Here is a 24,889-nt window from a genome sequence, read left to right as displayed (position 1 = left end):
GCAGCATTTCCCTGCCTGTTTATTTGAGCAGTCTAGTTTGGAGTCAAAGTGGGAGCAGGTAACTACTTACGAGTATGGTGCAGTCATTCTCCTTTTGCATTGTGCTGGAGCAAGCAATTACCTACCTGGTAGCTCCAGCATTCTGTGCATTTGTTGGCCACTTAGAATTGATGTTGCTCAGTACGCTCGAGGTATAATGTTTAGGCGTGTTTATATTTTTGATTAGTCCTGTTGGTATGGCGGCCAGAAAGCAGGATAGTATGGCTCATTGGTGTCTTCACATATGTGATTGTGTGCTATTCCAGGCGGCCATAGTGCGAATCATGAAGATGCGCAAGACACTCAAACACCAGCAGCTTCTCGCCGAGGTTTTGAACCAGCTGTCCTCCAGGTTTAAACCCAGGGTGCCTGTAATTAAGGTAAGCACATTTTCCAGCCACAGATCCTTGCGAACCACCATAGGCACATTATTTTGCCTTCGAATACTTTTGTGACTTTGAAGTCATTTGCTTTTGAGCATGCACCGATTGTAGCGGTTGACTAATAAATGGTAATGTCGGAGTGACCAGGGTTTGCGAATAATTTGCGCACACTTCACATCTTGTGAATGATGTCCTTTGTTGGATTTTATGACTGGGGATGATCTTCCTTTATGAATTGTTTTTGCAAAGTGATCACTTTGGGGCAAATGCACCTATGCTGCCCCATTTGCTTACAGCGCCTCTGCATGCTTGTTACTGCTTTGATTCCTGTTAGTTGATGGAAAGGCATTGCACAAATTAATTTGTTTTGGCTTTAGTATGTATCATGCGTATGGGCCTCGCTGGTGCCTAGCAAAGGTCTGTCTACAGGTCACTGTCAAACTACACATGCAGCTTTTATTTAGTCCAGCTGATCCGAGCTTGATGGAAATTAAAGTTCAGCACATTGAATCATGTGCCATAGGCTCTGTGCATTTGGCTATGCTCTGTGATGGCACTCTGCAGCTGTGCGAAATTGTAGGCACTGATCAGGACGTCATACAATGTACTATTGAGGACAGAAGTTCCCAGGATGCGCCGCCGCTGGCCAAGTTTTTTGCAACTGCTCGCGCATCCTGGGCACTTCTTTCCCTGACAGTGCGTCTCGAGCAGTCTAGTTCTCGTTACAGAAAAGAAGTAACCGATTGCAGTTGCAGTTACTTCATCCGAGAGGTAGCCGATTTCAGTGGTAAATTACAGCCCATGAAAAGTAACTGAATAATCATACAGATGTAATATATTAATATTACATTATTTTAAATTTTTCTTTCGCACTAAAATTGCGGCAATACAAATCTCACGGGGTCACAAAAAAATTTGTATCATCCAAAAAGAATAAAAGCCGTATGCAGAAGTATGGGGAATGCACTCATGCAGATCTGTTTACGACTGACAGGATTTATTTATGGCCGCACGGGCACAGCTTGCTACTTAAGGTGCGTACAGTGTAACTGGTAATCGCGATGGTGGTGATGTGCGGGCCGCGCGCTGCTAATGCACGGGCAGTTTTTGAGGCAGTGGCCGTGACTCACGCATTCATATCATTCGTAATGGTGCGGGAGAATATTTGGAAAGTCCCAAATTCTGCATATTCTACACAATGCACTCCTGCCAGAGAATTTTACAAATTCATATTGTCCCAAAATTCGTATCAACAGTGTTCATATCATTGAGATTGTACTGTATTAGCATAGCGCATATACACATGGGGAAAATTAGCTGGTGTGGCTTGCATAATTTACAGTCTGTTGTAGTACATACGTTGATAATTTCACCTGGAGTTGTTTTTCGAAGTTGCCTTCGGCATTTTTTCGCGTTTCTTTGTGAACACTTCAGGTGCAATGATACTGAAGAGCGTCTCGATATAGGCACCCATGAGAAGTGCATTTCTTTACCATACGAAGACTTTGCGCATCAGCTTGAAGTTATGTAATGTGCTGTACTTTGTTGTTGTTCACGCTCTGAGGGCAGAAAGCCGAAGCTCACTAACCATGACATTCTGTTGTGCCATCACGCTGAAATGTGAAGTGCAGAACACGAGGCTAGTCAAATGCAGGCCACTCCGGCTTGGATGTGTGGACATCCTTGCATGCGTGGCTTCTCCACATCTCGACCACTGTTGCACTGACACAGGGAAATTCTGTGCTCACCATTATTTGCCACCAAGTTCAGGTTTTAGAAGTTATACCATGTGTAAAACTTGTTTTTGGAAAAAAATATAACAGATTGGTAGTAATCGTAATCGATTACTGGAAAAAAATAATTGGATTAAGGAGAATGTCAATGAGAAAGGTAATCAATGCATTACAAGATTGGGGAAAATACAAATTATTACGAGTAATCTGTCAGTTTTATCGCGTTACGTACAAGTATGATCTTGAGAAATGACTGATGGCTTTCAGGAATCTTGGAGCTGGAGGATCTCTTCTGTGCTCTGAACTGTGATCCTTCCACAGCATTATTATATTGAATGCTGATCCGTGACCACAACCCCAACTGTTGTCTGGGTTCGGCAGAGAGGCTGGTTTTTATTGAGACACTGAGCTTCGATGAATTGGTTCGACCTGTTTGGTGAAGCGTGTGTACATAGTGTCTAACCAGGCACTTCCATTTTCTTGCAGAAATGCATAGACATCCTAATAGAAAAGGAGTACCTGCAGAGGGCGGACGGCCAGAAGGACACGTACACTTATCTCGCGTGAGGCACCAAGTCCAGCTGGGCGGGAAAGGAGGGTCAAGAAGAGCGAGGCGGGACATCAAGCGGCAGGCATGGGAACAAGAAGACAACCTCAAGGAAGGCGTGCTCTCAGAGTTGAGCCAAACTGTGTATGAAGATGGCGACGCAGCTCCTGCACCTGCCCCAAGACCTCCCCCCTTTTCCCACCCCTCTCATTGTGGAGAAAGAGAACAGTGTCAGTCGCGCAAGTTTTTTTTTTTTAATTTCCTGTGCTGCAGTTGTCGCTGCCATTACGACCATATAAGGGTGTTTGGTGCCTCTCCCAGCAGCCCAACACACAAGGCACGCCTCCCCATTGAACTTGCCCTGGCCTGAGGAGCAGCGGCAGTCACGTTGTGCGCTGAAGACGACAAATTCTGGCAGCTGTGCGCGTGTATGTGCTGCTCGTTCTCTTCTTCTCGTCCTCCTCCTCCTGACAGGACTTTAAACGAAGCAAAGGAAAAAAAAAACACCGGACTTCAACTGGGGGAGAAAGAAGAAAAGAAAAGATGAAGGCCTCTGTTGTGACTTTGTAACACATGCTGTTTGTTGCTGGTATGTCACTATAGTAAGCGAGGTGAAGTGTGTGTGTGTGGCTCCTTAGGAACGTTTCTCTGCCTGTTGGCATTTGTTGCAGCCAGCGCGGCGTCTTTTGTGCATAGGCCCGACCTGAACTTGTGGAGAAAACGAAACAGTGCTGTGCTATGTAATTTTTTTTTTGTAATGTGAAATTTGCATTTCCCCCCCCTTTTTTTACCTTTCTCTGTGGTCTCCTATTTTTTATGCCCCTTTCTCCCCCTTCCTTATTTTCTCCTTTTTCCAGCATTTGCAATGCGGTTGGTGGTCCTCCAATGCATGTAACTTCTGTGCTCTGCTACACTGTCTTTACAGTTGTCATTTCATGGGTCACCAGCTTTGTTTCCTGATGAACAGAGCAAATAAAAAGCCATGCAGAAAAATAAAGTGCATGTTAGTTGGGGATTTTGGTATCCAAAGCATTGTCTTGTGATAGCGGCAACGATTTGTTGGCGCGCTCATTTTAGGTGCCCCAGCGTGTTCCAAAGTCTTGATTTTTTTTGTGTTGACTCTGTAGTCGGCCCTGTTCTCTTTTGCTTTTGCTGTTGGAGGCGCAGAGAAAGGTGGGTGCAGTGTTGTCGCACTCCAGTGATCATCTCCCATGATTGTTTTTCTCGTAGTCCGCAGGGAAAACTGGTTCTTTCCATTTTGTTGAGCATGCTCCTCTCTCTGAGAGGGTCTGGGCTCTTGCCCTCCTCGAAAAAGCAGACCGTGTTGTGTATGAGAGTGCTGAAATATGGATTCTGAGGAGCAATAAAAAAATGTGCACAGAAGAGTATGCATTGTCACTTTGGTACTGTGTAGCCCTTTTTTTTTCCTTTTAAACAAATTTGGCTGGTATCCGTGGGGAGGAAGGGCAGTTTTTTGTTGCAGCTATATTGTTACAGCTGTATGCGATTGACTGCTAATGGAAAGGTGCTGGGGAATTGTCTTAACCACGGTTTGTTTTAGCTTTGCTTGTTAGCTGTAGTGAAATAATCATATCCATCTCGGGACCTAGGGATATGTGCTGGCACTCCTAGGTGCGTCGTGTACCGAGGCTCGTAATAACATTTTTAAACGCCTCGTTGGGACAAAGTTTGGGCGGCTGGTGTAGTTCTGGCGTCGTCTGCCGGTCCACTTGGTACGCGCCACGAAACAAAATGGCTTGACTGGTGCCTTGACGCGTACTGAATGCAGTCGCGCGGCAGGCGTTTCCGTGGGTACAGCGTGCACTTGCGTGGCGTTGGAAGCGCAATCGCTGCACCGAATTTCATAAGCGACGGCGCGACGGGTCGCATTACCGTGGTGACGGAGTTTAACGTCATCACGAGGAAGCCGACTGAATAGCGGTTACGTTAAACGCTGCGCTGTATCAATATCGCCGCAACGGTGATCGATTCTCTTGCAAGCAGGCTGGGACGTGAGGCAAATTGGTATATCCTCCATGATCCGACGCATCCGTTATTTGTAGCGCAGTAGCGTATTACGTTTGAGCGAGGGGCGCCGTTTACGAAAGTGGGGCAAAAACCGTTACGCTTGCGAGCAGTGAATTTTTTTTTTTTTTTTTTTGCGTGTGCGCCACTAGGCATAGGTTTCGGAAGGAGACTTCTGAATGTTGGAAAGTAGTAAAACTTACGCTCGCGCAGCCGTTCTTACGAACTTTTTGTTTTACGTGAGCATACCTGGCACTATAGTGCCTAGAATATACTTATTCTAAGCACTATACCTTGCACCAAACTGCGTACGCTGTTTGGAGTGATTCCAGACTTTGGAGTAGATGTTATGAAAACGGAAGTTACAGCTGACCTCGAATGCCATGACTCAGCAGAATAGGCGTCGGGGGAAAAAGAAATTCATACTGCTGGCGCAGCCACCTTCACCGTGAGGCACACGACGAAGTGCAGTTGCATCCCTCTTTCCCGTTCGTCAAAACCTCTGTAAAGACGCTGCGCGTTAGAGCAGCTCCACTTTGTGGTTGAAAAAGTTGAACAGTTGTTTTCGTTGACTCGTCTTTATTTCTATGCTGTTACATGTGGGCAAACAAACGACAAGCTGATGGCTGACCAGTGACAGCTTTCACCAGACAGTTGCGAGTACACACAAAGAAAAAAAAAAAGCCCTGCAGATGCATCACGTGTTCAAAAGCTGTGCATACCCATCAATGTGCACCACATTCTACAAGGCTAACAGTCTAAAAGGAGAGACATGTCAGTCTAGCACTGCAACTCAAAACATACCACTAGAAGTGACTGTCTAACATTTAAAGCATTGTTCTATAGCCAGATAGAAAAAAAAACGAAAAAAAAACAGCTAAACACTACTACTTCATGTAACAATACTAGACTTAATCCTTGTAATCCAAAACATAAATCAATTCACAGTATACATAAAAAGCACACTAGTAGTGGCACAGCCAGGACTGTAGGATTTATGGCTCCCAAAGATTACATTTTCAAGGCAGCAGGGAAAACAGAAGTACTAGAACTTGTGATCAAACATTTTGTGCATACTTGTACTAATTTTTAGCTAAACAAAGGTGAAGGCAAGCAGTATGATGGCTTAAAAAAACATACACACTTAAATAGAGGCTCCTGTAGTTAATGCAAGATTATAATATTAGAAAGCAGAAACGAATGAGGATACGCAAGGTGCAGAGACAAATTTAGTCAAAGGAACACATGAAAGGACGTGCTGTGGGAGGGCCCTCCATAGGCCTTGCTGTGGACCAGCTCTCTGCGTTGGCATTGATGAGCTCTTCAATTACCTTCTGGATGTCTCCCGAGTGCTTCTTCAGCAGGACTGAATTGAGCTCCCTGTTCCTGAAACCCATCTCGAAGAGCTTGTTCTCTGGAGCAAGGCACGTGGACGGTGGCGTCCACTGTGGCGAGCTGATTCGCTGCCTTTCCTGCTGGATCCCCGAGAAGACTGTCTTGGCAGTATTGTACACTGTGGCCGCTGCACTCAGAGCTCCATTTACTAGGGCTTCTGGTAGTGCATCTCCAACACCTTCTACTTTGTATGTCTTCCGTGTAGAAAATGCTGGCTTTGCCGCTGCCTTGGTCATACTGTCTGCGCTTTCTGTGGAGTTAGCTTCATTTTGCTTCTCTTCATGATCAGAAGATGTCTTGGCGTCAGCTGTGCTCGTCTGAGTAGCAGTGGCTGATGAGTTGGATGAGTCAGATTCAACCAGCGGGTCCTGAAACCGTGAAGGAACAGTGCCATCCCCGTCGTTATCACTGTAGCCCTGGGGAGGTGCAACGGCAGGTGAGGACATGCACTGCAGTGGGTCACAGTAGTTGCACTTTGTAGGCTTGGCTATCACTTCGCAAGAAGTTGCTGGGCTCTGCAGGGTCAACTCGCTTCTTTCTGTTGCAGACTTTGGCTCTGGCAGATTGAACGGGATGTTGAGATTGAAGCAAGACGGCAGAGGCACAACCTCAAAGTCACCCTCGGTGTCCACACTGCTCAGGCTAAGCACACTGGCAGACTCCTCAGTGTCGTGAAGGATTGGCATGTCCAGGATTGACATGTTCGAACCAAGCGCTGTCACACTGTTCTCCTCTACCTCCTCAGGCTCGGGTGACTTGCGTGGGGTAACAGCAGCCGGAGTATTGAATGGGGTCGCGGTGTGCGAGACAATGTTAGCCTTGAGGCCAGTGGCAAAGTCTTCGGCCTTGAGGGCAGGCTCGTGGCTGATGTCATCGTCAGCTCCATCAACAACCTTGAGGCTGGACATGTGCTTCTGCTTCGGCTCAAGGGTGAGAGCAGGGTCCACAACTACGTTGCACCACAGGCGGTGACCGAAGTAGCCGTGCGGACTGAACATTCGCCAGTGAGTCTGGTAGTGGCCGGGCTCGTGTGGTGCCGAGAACTGGACTTCCAGCATGCCTTCTTCGTTCGGCAACAGTCGGGGGGCCTCAATGTCCGTGTCATTCGGCATGAGCCCCAGGGTGCCCCAGCAGTACTTGAGAAGGATGGTTTCGTCCCATGCTCTGCTTCCAGAGTTGCGCACTTTCCAGCGCTTTGTGAACCGGGTTCCCGGTTGGACGTGGGTCCAGTCGGGGATGGTCTCGTCGCAGATGAACTCCGAATCGTAAGCGTCCGGGCTCAAGTAGTTCTCGGTGCTCGACGCTGCACCAGGCAGTCTGTAGATGTTGCTGTCCCTGAGATTATACTTTTCGAGTTTCTTCATGAGTTTCTGCATTTTCATCTCTTGCTTCATCTCCCGGATGGCGGACGCGCGGTTTGGAGACCGGATAGGCCGAAAAGTGCAGCCATTGGAACGCTTACGACGCGCGACCTGCTGCAAGCCAGCGGGCTTACGGATTTTCAGCATCGCATGCGAGCTGTCGTGCACGCTCGGAAGCGATTCGCATACTTCGCACAGATCATAGTTCGGACAGACCCAGCACCGGTAGCGAACCCCCTGCACCTGGCAGCGACAATTGCCGCACGTCGGCGCGTCCGGGAATGCCTCCGCGGCAGCGGCGGCCGTCCACCTGTCGACCTTGCGCGCGTCGAGCCGCTTGAAAACCTCTGCGGTAACTTCATCCTTGAGCTCGTTCCTGAGCGTTCGCACGAATTCGACGAACCAGGCTGGTGGGGTTGTACTGCCGTCGCCTGCATCGGCTCGCGGCAGGGCTGACGCCTCGGACGAAACGGTGGCTGCGGCAGACGCGTCCGTGCTGGCCGCCGACTCGGCCGATGCGCTGTTTCCGCCAACAAACACAAACTCGCCTGAGTCGTTGCTGTGGGGGGCGCAGCTCAGTGGTCGCGTCGTCGCTGGGCTTGGCGGTGGTGCATCCTCTTCCGTGATCTGTATTTGCAGAACGTTGCCTTTCTTCTCTGCGACACGAAGTGCTTCCTGCATTTCGGGTTCGGAAGAAAGCAGCACCCTCTCATCCTCGTCATCAGCGTACGTTATGCGGACGGCGGACCCAGTCGGGGACAATCCGCACCCTTGCAGCAGAGTGTTCTGCACCGTAGTCCAGCTGGAAGCACTCGGCAAGCTCAGCTGAAACCTTATAGGGCGCGGCGTAAACTCGACAATGAAGCGAGTTTCAGCCATATTCACATAATTTTCGTCGTCAACGAGTGCAGCTGATATGCGCATTTTCCTGTCCTGCTGCCCAGACTTTGCTTTGCCTATGACGTCATGGGAGAAGAGCTCTGTTCGTCACCAGGTGCCGCGAGGGGTATCAGCAGCGCCAGAAGTTTCGGTTTCGACTTTAGAGCAATACTTTTGTGCTGCAAGGGAGAAACGCAAACGGTCTCTGCTCACGTCATGCATCACAACTGATTTGTGTGTTTTTCTCTCAACCGTCTCTTTTAACTTAGGAGGTGTTTTTACTCCCTTATTGCTTCACTTCTTTTTCTGCCGACTTATAACGCTTGCAGACATGTTTTTGCTTGCGTCACCATGCAAACCGATAGATTCACTCTTTCATTTTATAATTTTCTATTGTTTAACATTTGTACTTTGCAATCATGAGCAACACGTGCATGAGTGTAGAAAAAGCTACGAGTTAAGTATTTTATTCTTCATATTAATTTATGTGCTGAATCACGACTGGTTTTCGCCATGGAAGCACTGCATGGACGACATTTTCTAGTGTCACGCTGTACTACTAATTGTTCTTATCCGCGAATGCTTTACACCTGCCTATATACGTCTGTTTCGCTGTTTGTTTCATGCCGGTATAGCCCTCCTTTGACAATATTCAGGCAGATTCCGATTCAGGGAGAGGGATATTGCGAGGGGAGGGGGGGGGGGGGGGGGAGCATAGGTGGTCTCTTCCTCCTTGACATTTCGAACCTCTGCGCCCTAATTTTCCAGAAAGAGAGTCTTTTAAGGTTACTGAATTGTTAGCCTCATTTGACCCATTTTATTGTAATCTAATGCGATCTCATTCCAACGACAAGAAGCGCTGCAGCTTCCTTTACGTGTGTGATGAGCGAAGTCGAAACAGCTGTCTATATTCACAAATATTTTGTAATGTTGTCGGATTACTTTTCTCACCGTCACGTTTTTATGACCTCGGTATTTAATTTTTTTTAACATTAAAAATGCACTTCATAACAACTTGCGCGAACGTCGTTTGCTTGTTTTTCTTCCCTTTTTCGTTGTTTTTGTTTTCGCAGAAAGATTGTGCACGTTGTGTTCTTTACACTGCACTGCTGAACATACAAAGGAAATGGGAGCCTTTTTAAGCCTCCCTAGAGTGACTGTTTCTCCACTATTGCTCAGTCATGTGCGCTTATTTGATATAGATTCAAATTCAATTTAACAGCTGGAACCAGCCACGCATAGAACCAAATCAGATCAAACATTATTTTTTTCTCTTAAGGAGAAAAGTGGATGACGGCTAAAAGCCGCTAAACTGCAGCTTAATAAAGGCCGGCCCCCTCTATGTACAGTTAAGCAGCAGTTCTAGTGCAATACAAGAAAGGGCATTATACCGGGTTCAAATTTTCACACTTGAGTTCGCAGAACCAAACTAGAACTTTACAGAACAAAACACTTCTAGATGAAAGCACATCTAGTTTGAAGCGCGTTAGAAACACAGTCAATATGAAACACATTAGGTTCTAAACATAATAGCATTGAAAACACATTAAGTTTAACGCATTTAAGTTTTAAAAGTCTGGAAAAGTTATCCTTTAACAACGTTTAGAATTGAAAGGCATTTTATGGAAAATCAAAGCACGTCATCAAAATAAGCATGGGATATAGAGGCACCAAGAACAAGAAGAAAGTATAAACACGTACGAGTATACAAGAAATCATGAGACGTTGGCCATAAGGAAATGTGCGTGAATTGCTCGTATTGACATCTTTTCCGTGTACGTATCGATGAGCTCAAGGCTATCTAGAAGAACAGCAGCAGAGTAAGAACTGGACAGGTGTCTGTATGACCGTACTCTGCACGACACTTAATGAGGCACCACCCAAGCGTCATTTTGACGTGTATTGTAGATGTAAGTGCGGTGGCGAATGTTTATCAAATTCGGGATTTTGTGATTACATGCTGAAATAGACGCGCGATATGCCCACCTTAGACGATAAGGGCGAATGAATTCCACGGAAAGAAGCTTATAGTGCAAGAAGTAAGCAGAAGTATGTGCATAAAAAGCAATGTTAGCAATGGCGCGCAAGACACGTTTCTGACAGATTTAAGTTTCACTATGTTTTCTTTTGATGTAATTGACCAGATTAAATGGCAGTAGTTATAAGTGTCGGCAAAAATAGTGCATTTTAAATTAAGCGTTTAAGTGCTGTTGGCAGGAAGAGGTGGTGTCTACTTAGTATCCCACAAACCTTATTAAGTTTGCTGCAGAGTTCATCAACATGTTTGTTCCACGTAAGAGTTTCCGAGAATGCATATACGCCAAGAATCTCGATTTCATTAACAATGCTTATCTCTTCACCGTCTATATTTTACTCTTATGGTTTACCTTTGTGTTCTTAGTATGGTAAATAATAGCTTGAGTTGTATTGGTATTCAACCGCAGATAATTTCTTTGTGACCAGTTTCTAACTAATGACAAAGCGTGATTTGACGAGAAAATTAAATCATCAGTATTTGCTCCTGTGAAAAACAGCAATAGCATCCGCGTGCCTAGCCCACGAAGTTGTGTCATGAAGGGAAAAATTGTCGTTAATATGGAAAACAAATAACAAAGGCCCAAGAATACTTCCTTGCGGTACGCCGGAAGTGATGTTTTTTTGTATTTGAATTGCGATTGTTGTGGCTTATATTGGCACCTGTTTTGAAGATATGAAGACAGGATGAGACTTGCACTACCGTGTACTCCACAATGCTCCAGCTTAGACAATAAGGTTTCACGATTGACACGGTCAAATGTTGCTTTTTTTTAAAGATCAGTATATAGTCCTATCACAAATTTTTTATGGTCTAAAGCTTCAATGATCGATGAATTCCTTTTCTGTTATAGTGCCAGTTCTGTGGATTTGTCTTTCAATAAGCCATACTGCTGCGGCGAGGTAAGTGAGAATTTGTTTAAGAAATTGTAAAGGTACGTGTGCACCATTTTTTCGAAACCTCGTCGCCAGAAGAAAACTATCGACGACCCAATAACCCAACCTCCAAAAGCTGATAATAAAGTTTCCACTCACTCACTCACTCACTCACTCACTCACTCACTCACTCACTCACTCACTCACTCACTCACTCACTCACTCACTCACTCACTCACTCACTCACTCACTCACTCACTCACTCACTCACTCACTCACTCACTCCAAGCATTTCGAAAATATGGGTAGTACGGAAATGGGACAAAATTTATTTATGGTATTTTTATCACCTCCTTTATGTGGTGCAACCACTTTTGCAATCTGCATGTTCTTGGTAAAACAGCTTTACTCTAGAGCTAAGTTGTATATAATATTCACAACAGGCGCAGTCAGGCCTAGGACATATTTAACTGGGACAATCTGCGTGACGTTCACATCTTGTAATTTAGAATTTTTCATTGTCTGGAATGCCACAATGATTTCAATCTTAGTTGTGGGGGAAATACCATACTGCTACTACAGCTGTATTTTGTCCAGGAAGTGGGATAGAGTTTATTGGCTGGCAGACTGCTTGAGGTACCAACATTAATAAAATGGCGATTAAGCATATCAGGCAGCTCTTTGTCAGCCACGACTGTATTACCCACACTCAGGTTGGTGAGTACAGTTCGGCTTTTACTTCGCAGAAGGAGATATAAACGCTTCCGCAACTAATCAGTGTTTTTAATTGCATCATTTAACTGCGTCTTTAACTATACTGATGATTGGCATTCTTAAGCTATAGTATGTAGAATATTCCTGAATTACTGAAATGTTTTAAAATCTGACACATGCTTTGATTTTACGAATTTCCAGTACAGCTCATTTTTAATTTAATTCATAGCTTGCAATGCATGGCTTTCTAGAGTTTTTGTTACTTGTGCGCGATGTCTACGCAAAAGGATTTTTGTATAGGACTGTACTATCTGACAAGAAAGCATCATACATGGAATCAGCATCAGCTTTTTCGAGAACATGAGCCCTCTTGCCGGCTTGAATATCAGCACGAAAACCATGCATTGTGGACCCTATAAAAATGTGCCACGCTTGCCGTGGTGAGTGACCAGAAGTGGCACCGCAGCCCGTGGTGCGGACATCCATCTTCCTCCATTCAGGCGGTGTGCCACACGCTGTTGTTAACAACAACAACAACAACAACAACAACAACAACAACAACAACAACAACAACAACAACAACAACAACAACAACAACAACAACAACAACAACAACAACAACAACAACAACAACAACAACAACAACAACAACAACAACAACAACAACAACAACAACAACAACAACAACAACAACAACAACAACAACAACAACAACAACACACGCACACATACACGCACGCATTGTTTTCTTCAGTATAATCTATTGGCTCGAAGCGCCTGGAGCTTGCCGTGCTTGGCTCCAAAGTGTCTGAAGACTTTTTTGCCACTTGATCGGAGTACCAGGGTGACCTGACGGAAATTTCGGTAGATTGAATTGAATCAGCTGATTACATTGCAGCACATTTTTACTGACGCTTCTGAAGAACGGAACTTTCAAATGATCAACCAAATAGGCTTCCGAGGCAGGTCGCGCGAATTGTGGGGCAGCCAGAATTTTGGCTGTTGGGCTTTTCGGAAAATTCCAAAATTCTAAAATTTTAGAATTTTGGGACTCACAGGGAGAGCCACAAGGTCTCAAATCGAATATCTGCTGGGGCACATGAATGCCGATGACACGTGGAGGGTAAACAGCACACGAACAACGAGGACCGGTCTCCACACCTTCTTCGAAGTGGAGACCTCCTCCCCCTCCCCACCTCCACCCCCATGAAGCCCCTCATTTCTGCCGCAAGGCTAGGCCTATTTTATGCAGAAATAAAGACGTATAAAAAAAAAACAACGAGGACGAAACAACACAGACTAGACGACACAGAACGGCAACTTCGTTGTTCGCGTGCTGTTTATATGCCGGAATGAATTACTACCAACTAGCTTTAATTACCGTTGTCGATGGCAACCATTCACCGAGTGCCTGTCAGATGTGTCAAGTTATTTTTTGCGTGGGATATTTATCTGCACTCAATTGTTTTTCTTTCAATGTGCTGTCAGTGGACAAAGAGAAGGCTTTGTGCTAGTTGTGATGTGCATTTTGTTGTATGGCCTATAACTGCTGATGCATTTCCTGTCTTTCTCCTTCGAACGGTAGCTGCGTAACTGCTAAAGCTTTGCTGCTAGTAACCATACGTAATGAAAATAAAAAAATCACGAACAATAGGAAGAAAACATTTCCGTATTTCTATATCTGAATAAGTTTGTGGTCTAACGTTACATGAACTTGAAGGTGTGTGTGGTGTTTAACTTCCCGAGGCGACAGTTAATATTTTACGTTCGCAAGAAAATTTACTCAATTCCAGCTTTTATGTAGAGCAAGTGTTATAAAAATGAATGATAATACTCATTAATGACATTATAAAATTCGAATTGACTGCCAAGGTGCCTTTGAAAAGAATTCTTCCGTCGTTTTCAGTGACGCGAAGCAGCTATAGTTGGCGTTAACTTCTCCGTTCATGCTAGGGATCTGGTCCAGACAGATAGACCTATATTACAGTCATTCTGCAGATGATGCACCGGAAAATGGAATACTGTGCGTATTCTGTGGACACCAAACGTCAAGAAAAACTAACACGAATGTGTACGTTGCCTCAATCTAAATGAACCTCTTTTTTTTGTCTTTATATCATTTTCACCGCATTGATTGTGGTTCTGAGCATATTTGGGTGACGGGGAAACGCACATATTTAATACAGAGCGCTTCACGTAACCAGCCAAAACTAAAAAAAAAAGCGGTACACTGCAGCTCGATGAAACCAATCACAAATGCATTGTTTGCCGTTGTGCGCAGCTCCTCACAGTATTGTTTCAACTCCTCTTAATTCATTAATTAGCTGAAATTAATTATGCAAAATTTGTAATATTTCTTCCTTTGGTGAGTTGTAGAGGGCGTTAAGAAAGAGCTGGCTCAGATTTTTATAGCGATGCGTCCTTTTTTCCGGCGTTTAAAGAAAGTCTGCGCAATATAAAAAAAAATAGTGATTGAGCTCTTGCGTTACCGTATCGTAGCGCTGCCGAAAGCTAGCGGCCGACGCAGCTGTCAGCATCTTTCTGAAAATGCGTCAGCACTTTCGTCCGCAACATGCTTGTAAGCGGGCGCCGTGATCTGCGCTAAGTGGTAGGCAGGCTACCAAAACCCAATTCAGACGGAGCTTCTATTCAGTCATGAAATAGACAAAGCAAAAAAGACGCCGTAGCGTAGTTCAAGGCAGCCTTTGTTTTTCTTTTTTTTTTGTCATTGCGCAGCCCGTTGAAGTAATTATAAGCAGCGACGTTTCGTTAGCTCAAAAGACGGTTGGAAGCGCACGAGTGCAGTGTCGTGATTTTTCATGTCTGTTGCCACGAGAAACGCGATCGGCTGTTTATGGACCCCCTGCACAGAACCACGCCTGGCCCTAAGGTGAATATTGCAATTTTCGCATATTTTAATCTTCAATAATTAACTAGCCGGGTTAAATTAAAAGAAAATTATTCTGAGGAGCCCCACTCGACGGCAAAAAAGATTTCGCTTTTTGTAATCCTTGGCCACCTTGGCTCCGAAGTTACGTGAAACAACCTGTAGATTCCGCGGCCTCTTGATTAACTGTAAGCATGATGCTACAGCAAGTGTAGTGCGGAAGCAATGCGTCCAATTTACGTACTAGACGAACGCAGCAACTTGAGGAGGGAGGCTCTAAGTCCATGGTAGCGCCTTCCGGTTCATATGGGACAAAATCAGTAGCTGGTGTTAATGATGTGAGTCGCGCTATCGGACTGTGGGGAGGCGGTCCCCCCCCCCCCCCCTTCCTCACACCTTTACAACTTTCGTTCTTTTTGATCTCCTGCTCCCCTCCATGCATACTTAAAGACGATAGCTACTGTCCCCCCCCCCCTCCCTCCCTCCCTCCCTCCCTCCCTCCCTCCCTCCCTCCCTCCCTCCCTCCCTCCCAGTCACCCCTGAAGAAGGAGCCGAGCTGGATCAGAAACGTCGGGTTTCAAATTAAAGTTTTTGGTTGGAGGTGTGTAGAGTTTATTATTAGTCTTCAAAACCAACCAGACAGGAAAATCTGTCAAAATGCTTAGTTTTCAATAAAATATTTTATAGAGATTAAATTATGACTCACACCTTCGCGACCAATTCGGTACATCTGAGTGATGTTCGCGGTTGATTGGGAGTTCTATGTCGCAGTGGCGCGTGTAACTGGTAATGCAGTTTTTTTTAACGTCGACTGCAATCACTTTTCCGGGTTTGTGAAAGCGCGCAATTACTATTGCGCTTTCGAAGGTACCCGATGTGTGCCGGTTTCATTAATGTGCGTCGATTTTGTGACACTCAAGCTCGGATTTCGTACCCACACCACATGCCTGTGCTCTTTCGCAACTTTACTTAATAAAACGTAGCAAAGCTGACCATTGTACGCATATAATCATATATAATATCTCACTTTCATAGGTTGGGGCTGTAAAGCAATGAAATATGAAATCATGTAAACCGCGGCTGTATTTGCTATGCTGACTGAATCCACGTTTCTGAAGATTCGAAATTTCATGGCTTTTGCGGGGGTCGGCATTTCCTTACTGCTAACTTTTGTAATAATAACAGTATCCATGAGACAGGACAAACTTTATATATTATGAGTATTGGGGAATAACTGTGGAAACATAGCTATACATAGCGGGTGTTTCATCTAAGACGTTCTGCCTTTTTTAAAAAACAGTATTTTTGCGTTATAAGAGTACTTTTGTTCGGCATAGAATTCTGAGTGGTGTAGCGCGTCGAGTATAGCTAGGACATGCTAACTAGTCGGCTGGTTAACCATTATTGACCAGTTAACTTTTTCACTATTACTGTTATTGCCCTCATTTATTGAGACCTGTGTGGTCCACCATAAGTATTATCCATGCCAGTTTTTTAGAATGCGTGGTTTTCTTGGCTTCCCTAATGTTTAAAATATCTAGGAAGGAAACACAAGGGTTCTCCTTACCTTGCAGGTATCTTTAGAGCTTCAGAGATGGCATAGGCGCTCCACTACACGAAAAGCGAGCCACCACCACCATCATCATCATCAGCCAGACTATGCCCAGTGCTGGGCAAAGGCCTCTCCCATGTCTCTCCAAATAACCCTGTCCTTTGCCAGCTGCGCCGACCTAACTTTCCGCCACCCCCTGCTGGGCTTGCCTTCTCTTGGAATTCACTCCGTTGCCCTTAAGAACCAGCGATTTATCTTGCATTCGCGTTACATGTCCTCCCAAGCCCATTTCTTACACTTGATTTCGAGTAGGAGGTCATTAACCAGCGTTTGTTCCCTCACCCACTCTGTCCTCTTAATGTCTCTTAACGTTACACCTATCATTTTTCTTTCCATACCTCGCTGCGTTGTCCTTAACCTAAGCTGAACGCTTTTCGTTAGCCTCCACGTTTCTGCCCCATAGCTGAGTACCGTTAAGGTGCAGCTGTTGCATACTTTTCTCTTGAGTTTACCAACAACCGGTTGTTGGTAAACTGCCATTCATGATCTGAGAGAACCTGCCATATACGCTCCACCCCATTCTTATCCTTCTATTTATTTCCCTGGTTAATTTTGGCAAAGATGGTACTTCGTTACGAGCGCTCTCGTTTTTGCTGCTTTCAGAATTAAGACGATGCCGTCGCCGATAAGTGTTTAATAGGGGGCGGGTCCATCAGGAGAGAGGTGACTGTCAACGGCCACCTTCTACGACAATGCAAACCGTAGCGCGCACTTCCCTCCTGGTCTCAGCACGCTGTTTGAACGACCCACGCAAGCATGTGAGGCAGGATATGCCTACACACAAAGGCTTTGAAGCGGTGCAATCGGAATAAACTTAAACGCAAATTCTATACACGAATCTCGCCGTAGTCCATATCATCGCAGACAAATAACCAGTTGGTAACCGTGCACACTTTCACGTCAGGATGTCCATGTAAGAGTTTCTCGATTCGCTTTATGCGGACAGTAAACAGGCAACAACTCGGACAACTGCTACATGGATGGTGCAGTTCTCACACTTGGTGTAGTTATGTGCTGCATTACTGAAGTCGCGGCTCCGGATAGGCGGCAGTAAACAAACTAAATCATGCCAGGCCCCAAGCGAGAAATTCGAGAGTCCTCAGGTCCTCCTCTCCTACCTCTCGCCAAATGCCCCGGTGAAAAACATGCAAGAAGCATTCACACACCAGTCACTGCACAAAGCGGACTCATCACTTTCTCTTCACCCGGCGCCCGCTGCAGCTGGAACTTGGTCGGTCGCCCCGACGCTCCTACGCAGTCCGCCGTCGAAGCCAGTCGGTAATACAAGATGCGGGAGCGAAGAAAAACCTGCGCCGGCTGTGAGGTCCGGATTAAGAGAGAATCTTAGCTGGGAAGCGGATTATGGGAGCGCCGCCTTTTCGGGAGGCAAGAAGCTTCGCGTGGTCGCTTCGCTCAACGCTGCTTCATGCAGCCACCAACTCCGAGCCAGAGTTTGTGTACATACGACGTTCGAGGCGAGTGACTCACTGTTTTCCTTTCTTCTTCGAGCGTTCACTTTACTCCGCTGCTCGCACTAATAAATGCCAAGACCGAGTGATCCGCGTCACTGGGATAAGAAGTGGTAGAGTTACCGAACGTAATATGCGTTCTGCGCGAGCGTGTCGTAACATGTGCCAGCCGGATTGAGTTGCGCGCTGAAGATCCGTGTATTTGCGCTCCGATTTCGAAGGTCACCGCGGCGCAAAAGTTACCCTTTGGAGCGTCCTTAACCTAATTACATCCTCGCGTCGCGTTCGGTCAACGTAAGATGTCCCTTTTTTGAATCAACTTCGGTCCATTTTCAGTGAAAAGTAACCGATGAACATGATCGTAAGACAGGCGACCAGCTCTAACTGCGTGTCACAGTTACCGGACCGAAAAAAAAAACGACACACAACGACCACGGCGCAGACATAGCCTATCCCTGAGAAAGTCCCGCATACGGCTCAGGCTATAAAATGAGTTGCATAAAACAGAAACATTCTTGCTCGCTCTGTTCGCGCGCTGTGATATCGTTCATTTGGCGCCACGCCATACGTGACGAATGCGGCAGGGTTTCCCTGGGACCTTCAAGTGCACACTTGTCGAGACGTGACGCTAGGCACACGCCCGCTTGCCGCGAAAACTCCTCCAGGGCCTCTTTTTATCGCCGTTATCAGCGTTACGACAACGCCTGGCTGGGCGCCGCTAACGGAGCACGAGCATTGCGACGCGTTGGCCTAGACCACGTGGCCTAGACATTGTTCGCGGCAGTACGTACGTACGTGTTTGTGTGTGCGTCCCTGCATACGTCACGGAGAAAGCGCTCGCTGTGTCACGAGGACCGTCTCACCGCGCTTATCAGAGTGTAATACGTGGATAGCATTTAAGAGTTATCGCACTCCATTGCATCACAAGAGCAGCCTGCTGTCTCGTGCATAAGCCGTGCCTCTGTCGGTGAGTCAGACAAAACGGAGCACGTGTTCTCTCGCTCTCTCCTTTACTCTCACGCATTTCGGTGCAGGACGCTGCCGATCTGAGTCTGTAATCTCGTGAGATGCACGCATATTATATCGCAGTCGAGGTCACAACCGAAGCGCTTCATCAGCAGTGGAAAAATGAGTCTAGAATGAACTGTAGGCTACTAAGCTAAAGAAACTTACTGCCATATATGGCGTAAGCAAAGTCGCAGCATAAAAAGAAAGCGAATATTTTCAAGCGCCTTCTTTCCTGCCATGAACTTCGTCGCTTCTGACATGAAACTTGAACTTGAATTGCCAGGAAAGATAATTGAAAGGTTAGTAACCATGGCAGATGAGTTACTCCATTTAGAATGCCTCAAATTTCTTTCTGTATTGTGCTCGGTCATCATGTTTGCTCAAGTTCCAAGTGACATGCCGCATTACTGAACTTATTTTAATTTATCTCATGCTTGGGAAAACGTGTTGGATAACGGAGTTGCTTGAAATTTCTTGGTTTCAGTGCTGAATAAAGCGAATATAAGACGAACACTGGGACATCTGTTCGCGTATACAAGCGCGGGAAGTAAGCTGCACTAAAGGAATTCGATTTTAACCGAAGTCAGCTTAATGACTAACGCAAAGGTAACTGATAGCACGAAGTGCATGAAAGTCATTTTCAACTAGCCGTATTTCTCCGACCGGTAATAAGAACGACAGAAGGAAACATGAAGCCGTCTGCCATGCGAAATAAAAAAAAGTAGGCGAAGCGCACAAGTCTTGAAGCAGAACTAAACCTAAGCCACAAGCCAAAGACTTTGTTTGATATAAGGTATGCTTCTGTGCTAACAACCGGTAAGAGCCAAGCAGGGAAAAATAAAACGAAACATTTACATGATGGGATTTGGTTTGCGGATTTAACGTCTTAAAGCTGCCCGGTATGGGCTATAACTATAAGAGACGCCATAGGGGAGCCCTTCGGATTAATTTCGGCCACCTGGTGTTTTTAGAGCGAGAGCTGTACTTCTCGGGGGCCCGATTTCGATGTGGATGAGATGCAATGACCTTCAATGCCACACACGGTCAAACTGATCTTAATTGCGCGGTGATATGGTCCGAGCTACGGTAGTATGACCACGTGATCATATGACTATGGTCATTGGGTACCTGACCTTGGTCTTGAAATTTGATTTGAGACAGTGGGCGTCACGTGGTTATATCGTCAGTGTGTCACGTGATGCGGGATGGTGTATAAAATCCCTCATCCAGCGGCTGTGCTCTCACAGTTGCTACGCATAAGGAGCGCGCTGGTCCGTCTAGGGCTACGTTGTATCGGAGACGTCAAGCTTAGTCAAGCGTCAGCAAGACGGGGATGAAGCCTTTGATGTGCAATAATAAAACATTCAAATTAAGCGTACCGTACCTCACCATGCTTAACATAACTTTCGCTCGCATAACTAGTTTCAAGCCACGTTGAACCCCAGCCGTTTTTTCAACGTGCGCTGACATCGCACAGAACGCAGGCGCTTTTGCGTCTCGCCTCCAGTGAAATCCAGCTGCCGCGGCCTGGACTCGATCCCGCGACCTCGCGCTCCGCAGACGAGCGCCATAGCCACTGAGCCAGCACGGCGGGTAAAACAAAACGCCTTCAGATGAAAGCATATCAGCACCATGGTAGAGCTACCGCGGTATCGCATTGAATTTGGCGCTCGGCTCGGGACCCCGAGGTCACGGGCTCGGCCCCTGCTGCGCAAGTACATTTCGACGGAGGCGAAATGCTAAAACACCCGTGTGCTGAAGTTTAGGGACACGTAAAGAATCCCGAGGCATCATCACAAACATCCAAGCCATACTTCCTGCAGGTTTGTGAAATAAAATAAAAAAATAAAAAAATAAATAAACGGTTTCGCCCATTGTGCTCCAATTAACCATGCCCGAAAACTTCCCAATCAGAGCACCAAGTGGTCGAAACTTATCTGTAGCCGGCGTACCTGACAATCATCAAAGTTGTAGCTTTAACGTGTAATTGACCTGCGTCGGTCTGCTGATCGCCGCTGACTATTAGTGCCTTATTTAAACTAGTATATTTTTAGGCTTCCGGCAACTGCGCAAGATAATGGTCTCTTGTGTTAATGGTCGGTTGTGGAAGAATGTAATTTCGCATGAAAACACAACGCACATTAACAACACCAAACGTAGACAGAGACCTATTTCACCTCTAGGAAGCCAGCCGTGGCTTTACTTAAGAGATGGAAGAAAGACCTTCTCCGAGCAAGCGCAAGAGTGCACTATATAAGTACTATCTCTTCCAAAAGTCACCAGGCTGCATAGTTCGCTTCTCACTCGTATAGTACAGCCCTTGCGGTTTCCCTAATTATCGATAGGTCTTGGAAGGGGAGCACAAGTGTTCTCCCTACTTTACAGAGATCTAGAGCTTAAAGGATGGCATAAATACGACTGAGAAGCAAGCCTTGCATCCTGGTTACTTTTGACAAAGACGGTACGTCGCAAACTTGGGCAATTCTGAAATGCATGCAGACAAGACAAGACCCGTTGCAATTAGAACCCTTCAAGCCGTAGCACACAAATTCCCGTGATCGGACCAAGAAATCATCGAGCCTTTGAAGAAAATAAATATATCGGAGACTCGATACCCCTCAGTATCCTTCGTATAGAGGCTAGCCAAACCCCAATTTCGATGCCCATAACCGTCACAGAAGTTTACGCCGCAGCTCGAGCATAACAACGTAATACAGCCCCAGGAGCAGATAAAATTACAAATGGTATAATAAGAAACTTAAGCCAGACCAATTTGCTGTCTTAAATAAATTCATAAATGCCGAACTCTGGGTGAAGGGACAGGTACCAAAAGACTGGAAACATGCGGAGATTATCACAATTCCAAAATCTGGAAAACCGGCCATCCTAGAGGCCTTGCCCCCAAACCTCCCTCACGCCATATCTAGGGAGACTATACGAACGAGTCATACAAACCCTTCTAAAAAGCTTCATGGAAGACAATAGGTTTTTACCGCACACAGGGCTGGGTTTTCAAAGAGGCCTGTGCGCACAGGGCGCCTTCCTTAGAAATAAGGAGGAAGTCATCAACACCATCTCCTGTTGGGGAGAACATGCCATACCGGCTTTGGAACTTAAAAGGTCTCTCGACAATATCTCCCACAAAGTAATACTTAAGGAACTAAACGAACTCAACTGTGGAGAGAATTTTTGATTACGTTAAGGCCTTCCTCTCCAACGGGGCAGCCACGATTTACATAAGCACTGCCTGCTTGCAAACGTTTCCGATACCAAACAAGGGCACACCGCAGGGAACGATTATATCATCCCTGCTTCTCAACGTAGCTATGCTTGGGCTGGCCAGGAAACTACAGAACCTAACCAGCATAGGCCACACAGTCTATACAGAAGATATAACCCTGTGGGCTACCAATGGCTGTCTGGGCCAAATAGGAAATCCTCCAGACCGCCATCAAGGAGGTGGAAATCTTCGCGGCGAAGAGCGGCCTCAGACGCTCCCAGGACAAGTCCGAAGTAATAAAATCACAAACAGGCATATCAATAACCAGGGCCCGTCAACCTCTTCTTGGAAGACATGAAAACCAAAGCTGGAGCAAATCAGGATCCTAGGACTGTGGCTTCGAAGCAACCTACACTGAGATCACATGATCCACTCTCTTAAAACTGCTGCTAGTCAAGTCTCTAGAATTATTTACAGTATCGTGAAGAGCAGGAACGGAATGATGGAAGAAGATACCTCAAGGTTTGTCCAAGCCCTGGTCATCAGCATGATCACATACGGACTTCCTTACCAAAATTGAGGAAAATCAAACCATAAAAATCAACACCATGAAAAGATAAGCCTGCGAGACCGTCTTAGGACTCCAGACTTCCGCCTCTACTGAAAAACTCTTGACCCTTGAAGCACACAACAACTTCGATGGACTCAAGGACATCGCAGAAACAGACTCCACTCAAATCCAGCTGGAAGGATCATGCTATCCAAGCTACGAGTCAGATAGGACTTGAAGGCCACAGAAGACAGGAGCCTCATACCAATACCAATAAGACGCTGCGTATCGATGGATCCAATCCCGAAATACTTGTACAATGAACTACACAAAGAACTACAAAAAACCGCCTAGGAAAGGACGCTACCTACATAGGCATCGGCGCCTACCCCACACGAGACCGTTTCTCGGTGGCGGTATTGATACCCCTCGACCAATCCTACAGGCCTCGGTAAACGCGGAAGACCCCTCAACCGCAGAAACTATGGCGGTAGCCCTGGCGGTCAGGATCCAATATCGAGCAGGCGTCTCATCTCGTATTGTGACTGACTCCCAACAGGCTTGCTGAGAAACCGCAGAAACTATGGCGGTAGCCCTGGCGGTCAGGATCCAATATCGAGCAGGCGTCTCATCTCGTATTGTGACTGACTCCCAACAGGCTTGCTGAGAAACCGCAGAAACTATGGCGGTAGCCCTGGCGGTCAGGATCCAATATCGAGCAGGCGTCTCATCTCGTATTGTGACTGACTCCCAACAGGCTTGCTGAGAAACCGCAGAAACTATGGCGGTAGCCCTGGCGGTCAGGATCCAAGATCAAGCAGGCGTCTCAGCTCGTATAGTGACTGACTCCCAACAGGCTTGCTGAGAAACCGCAGAAACTATGGCGGTAGCCCTGGCGGTCAGGATCCAAGATCAAGCAGGCGTCTCAGCTCGTATAGTGACTGACTCCCAACAGGCTTGCTGAGAAACCGCAGAAACTATGGCGGTAGCCCTGGCGGTCAGGATCCAAGATCAAGCAGGCGTCTCATCTCGTATTGTGACTGACTCCCAACAGGCTTGCTGAGAAACCGCAGAAACTATGGCGGTAGCCCTGGCGGTCAGGATCCAAGATCAAGCAGGCGTCTCAGCTCGTATAGTGACTGACTCCCAACAGGCTTGCTGAGAAACCGCAGAAACTATGGCGGTAGCCCTGGCGGTCAGGATCCAAGATCAAGCAGGCGTCTCATCTCGTATTGTGACTGACTCCCAACAGGCTTGCTGAGAAACCGCAGAAACTATGGCGGTAGCCCTGGCGGTCAGGATCCAATATCAAGCAGGCGTCTCAGCTCGTATAGTGACTGACTCCCAACAGGCTTGCTGAGAAACCGCAGAAACTATGGCGGTAGCCCTGGCGGTCAGGATCCAAGATCAAGCAGGCGTCTCAGCTCGTATAGTGACTGACTCCCAACAGGCTTGCTGAGAAACCGCAGAAACTATGGCGGTAGCCCTGGCGGTCAGGATCCAAGATCAAGCAGGCGTCTCAGCTCGTATAGTGACTGACTCCCAACAGGCTTGCTGAGAAACCGCAGAAACTATGGCGGTAGCCCTGGCGGTCAGGATCCAAGATCAAGCAGGCGTCTCATCTCGTATTGTGACTGACTCCCAACAGGCTTGCTGAGAAACCGCAGAAACTATGGCGGTAGCCCTGGCGGTCAGGATCCAATATCGAGCAGGCGTCTCATCTCGTATTGTGACTGACTCCCAACAGGCTTGCTGAGAAACCGCAGAAACTATGGCGGTAGCCCTGGCGGTCAGGATCCAATATCGAGCAGGCGTCTCATCTCGTATTGTGACTGACTCCCAACAGGCTTGCTGAGAAACCGCAGAAACTATGGCGGTAGCCCTGGCGGTCAGGATCCAAGATCAAGCAGGCGTCTCAGCTCGTATAGTGACTGACTCCCAACAGGCTTGCTGAGACTTCACCACCGGCAGGTTTCAAAGCACAACATACTATGCAATCTTTATCAACACAACAGGATGACATGGACCTCGGGTAACGCAGGCCTGACGACTAATGATGTAGTAAATGATCTAGCTCGAGAACTCACTAACCGAGCGGATCAATACCCTTACCTCACCGCCATCACTACCTAGTACGCGACCCGCCTCGAGAACATC

General features: G+C 46.6%; 2 protein-coding genes across 7 annotated transcripts in view; one reads left to right on the top strand and one right to left on the bottom strand.

Moving 5' to 3' along the window:
• The window catches only part of Cul1 (cullin 1), a 65,012-nt gene extending 60,912 nt beyond the window's left edge, over positions 1-4,100 (top strand). For all 6 annotated transcript variants that reach the window (XM_077627152.1, XM_077627156.1, XM_077627154.1 and 3 more), the window contains exons 19-20: positions 306-419; positions 2,642-4,100. In XM_077627152.1, coding sequence (XP_077483278.1) covers positions 306-419; positions 2,642-2,722 — 195 coding nt within the window. In that variant the 3' untranslated portion in view covers positions 2,723-4,100. The remainder of the gene's footprint in view (positions 1-305; positions 420-2,641) is intronic.
• A 1,186-nt stretch (positions 4,101-5,286) lies between these two features.
• On the bottom strand, positions 5,287-8,440 carry LOC144093597 (uncharacterized). Its single transcript, XM_077627151.1, has one exon. It carries the CDS (start codon positions 8,405-8,407, stop codon positions 5,957-5,959), a length of 2,451 nt encoding a protein of 816 aa, XP_077483277.1. The 5' UTR covers positions 8,408-8,440; the 3' UTR covers positions 5,287-5,956.
• Positions 8,441-24,889: the final 16,449 nt, after the last annotated feature.

Source organism: Amblyomma americanum, chromosome 6 (genome assembly GCF_052857255.1).
Source record: "Amblyomma americanum isolate KBUSLIRL-KWMA chromosome 6, ASM5285725v1, whole genome shotgun sequence".
NCBI lineage: Eukaryota > Metazoa > Arthropoda > Arachnida > Ixodida > Ixodidae > Amblyomma > Amblyomma americanum.
Note: the sequence above shows the minus strand (reverse complement) of the source record. Positions and strands in the feature narration are given on the sequence as shown.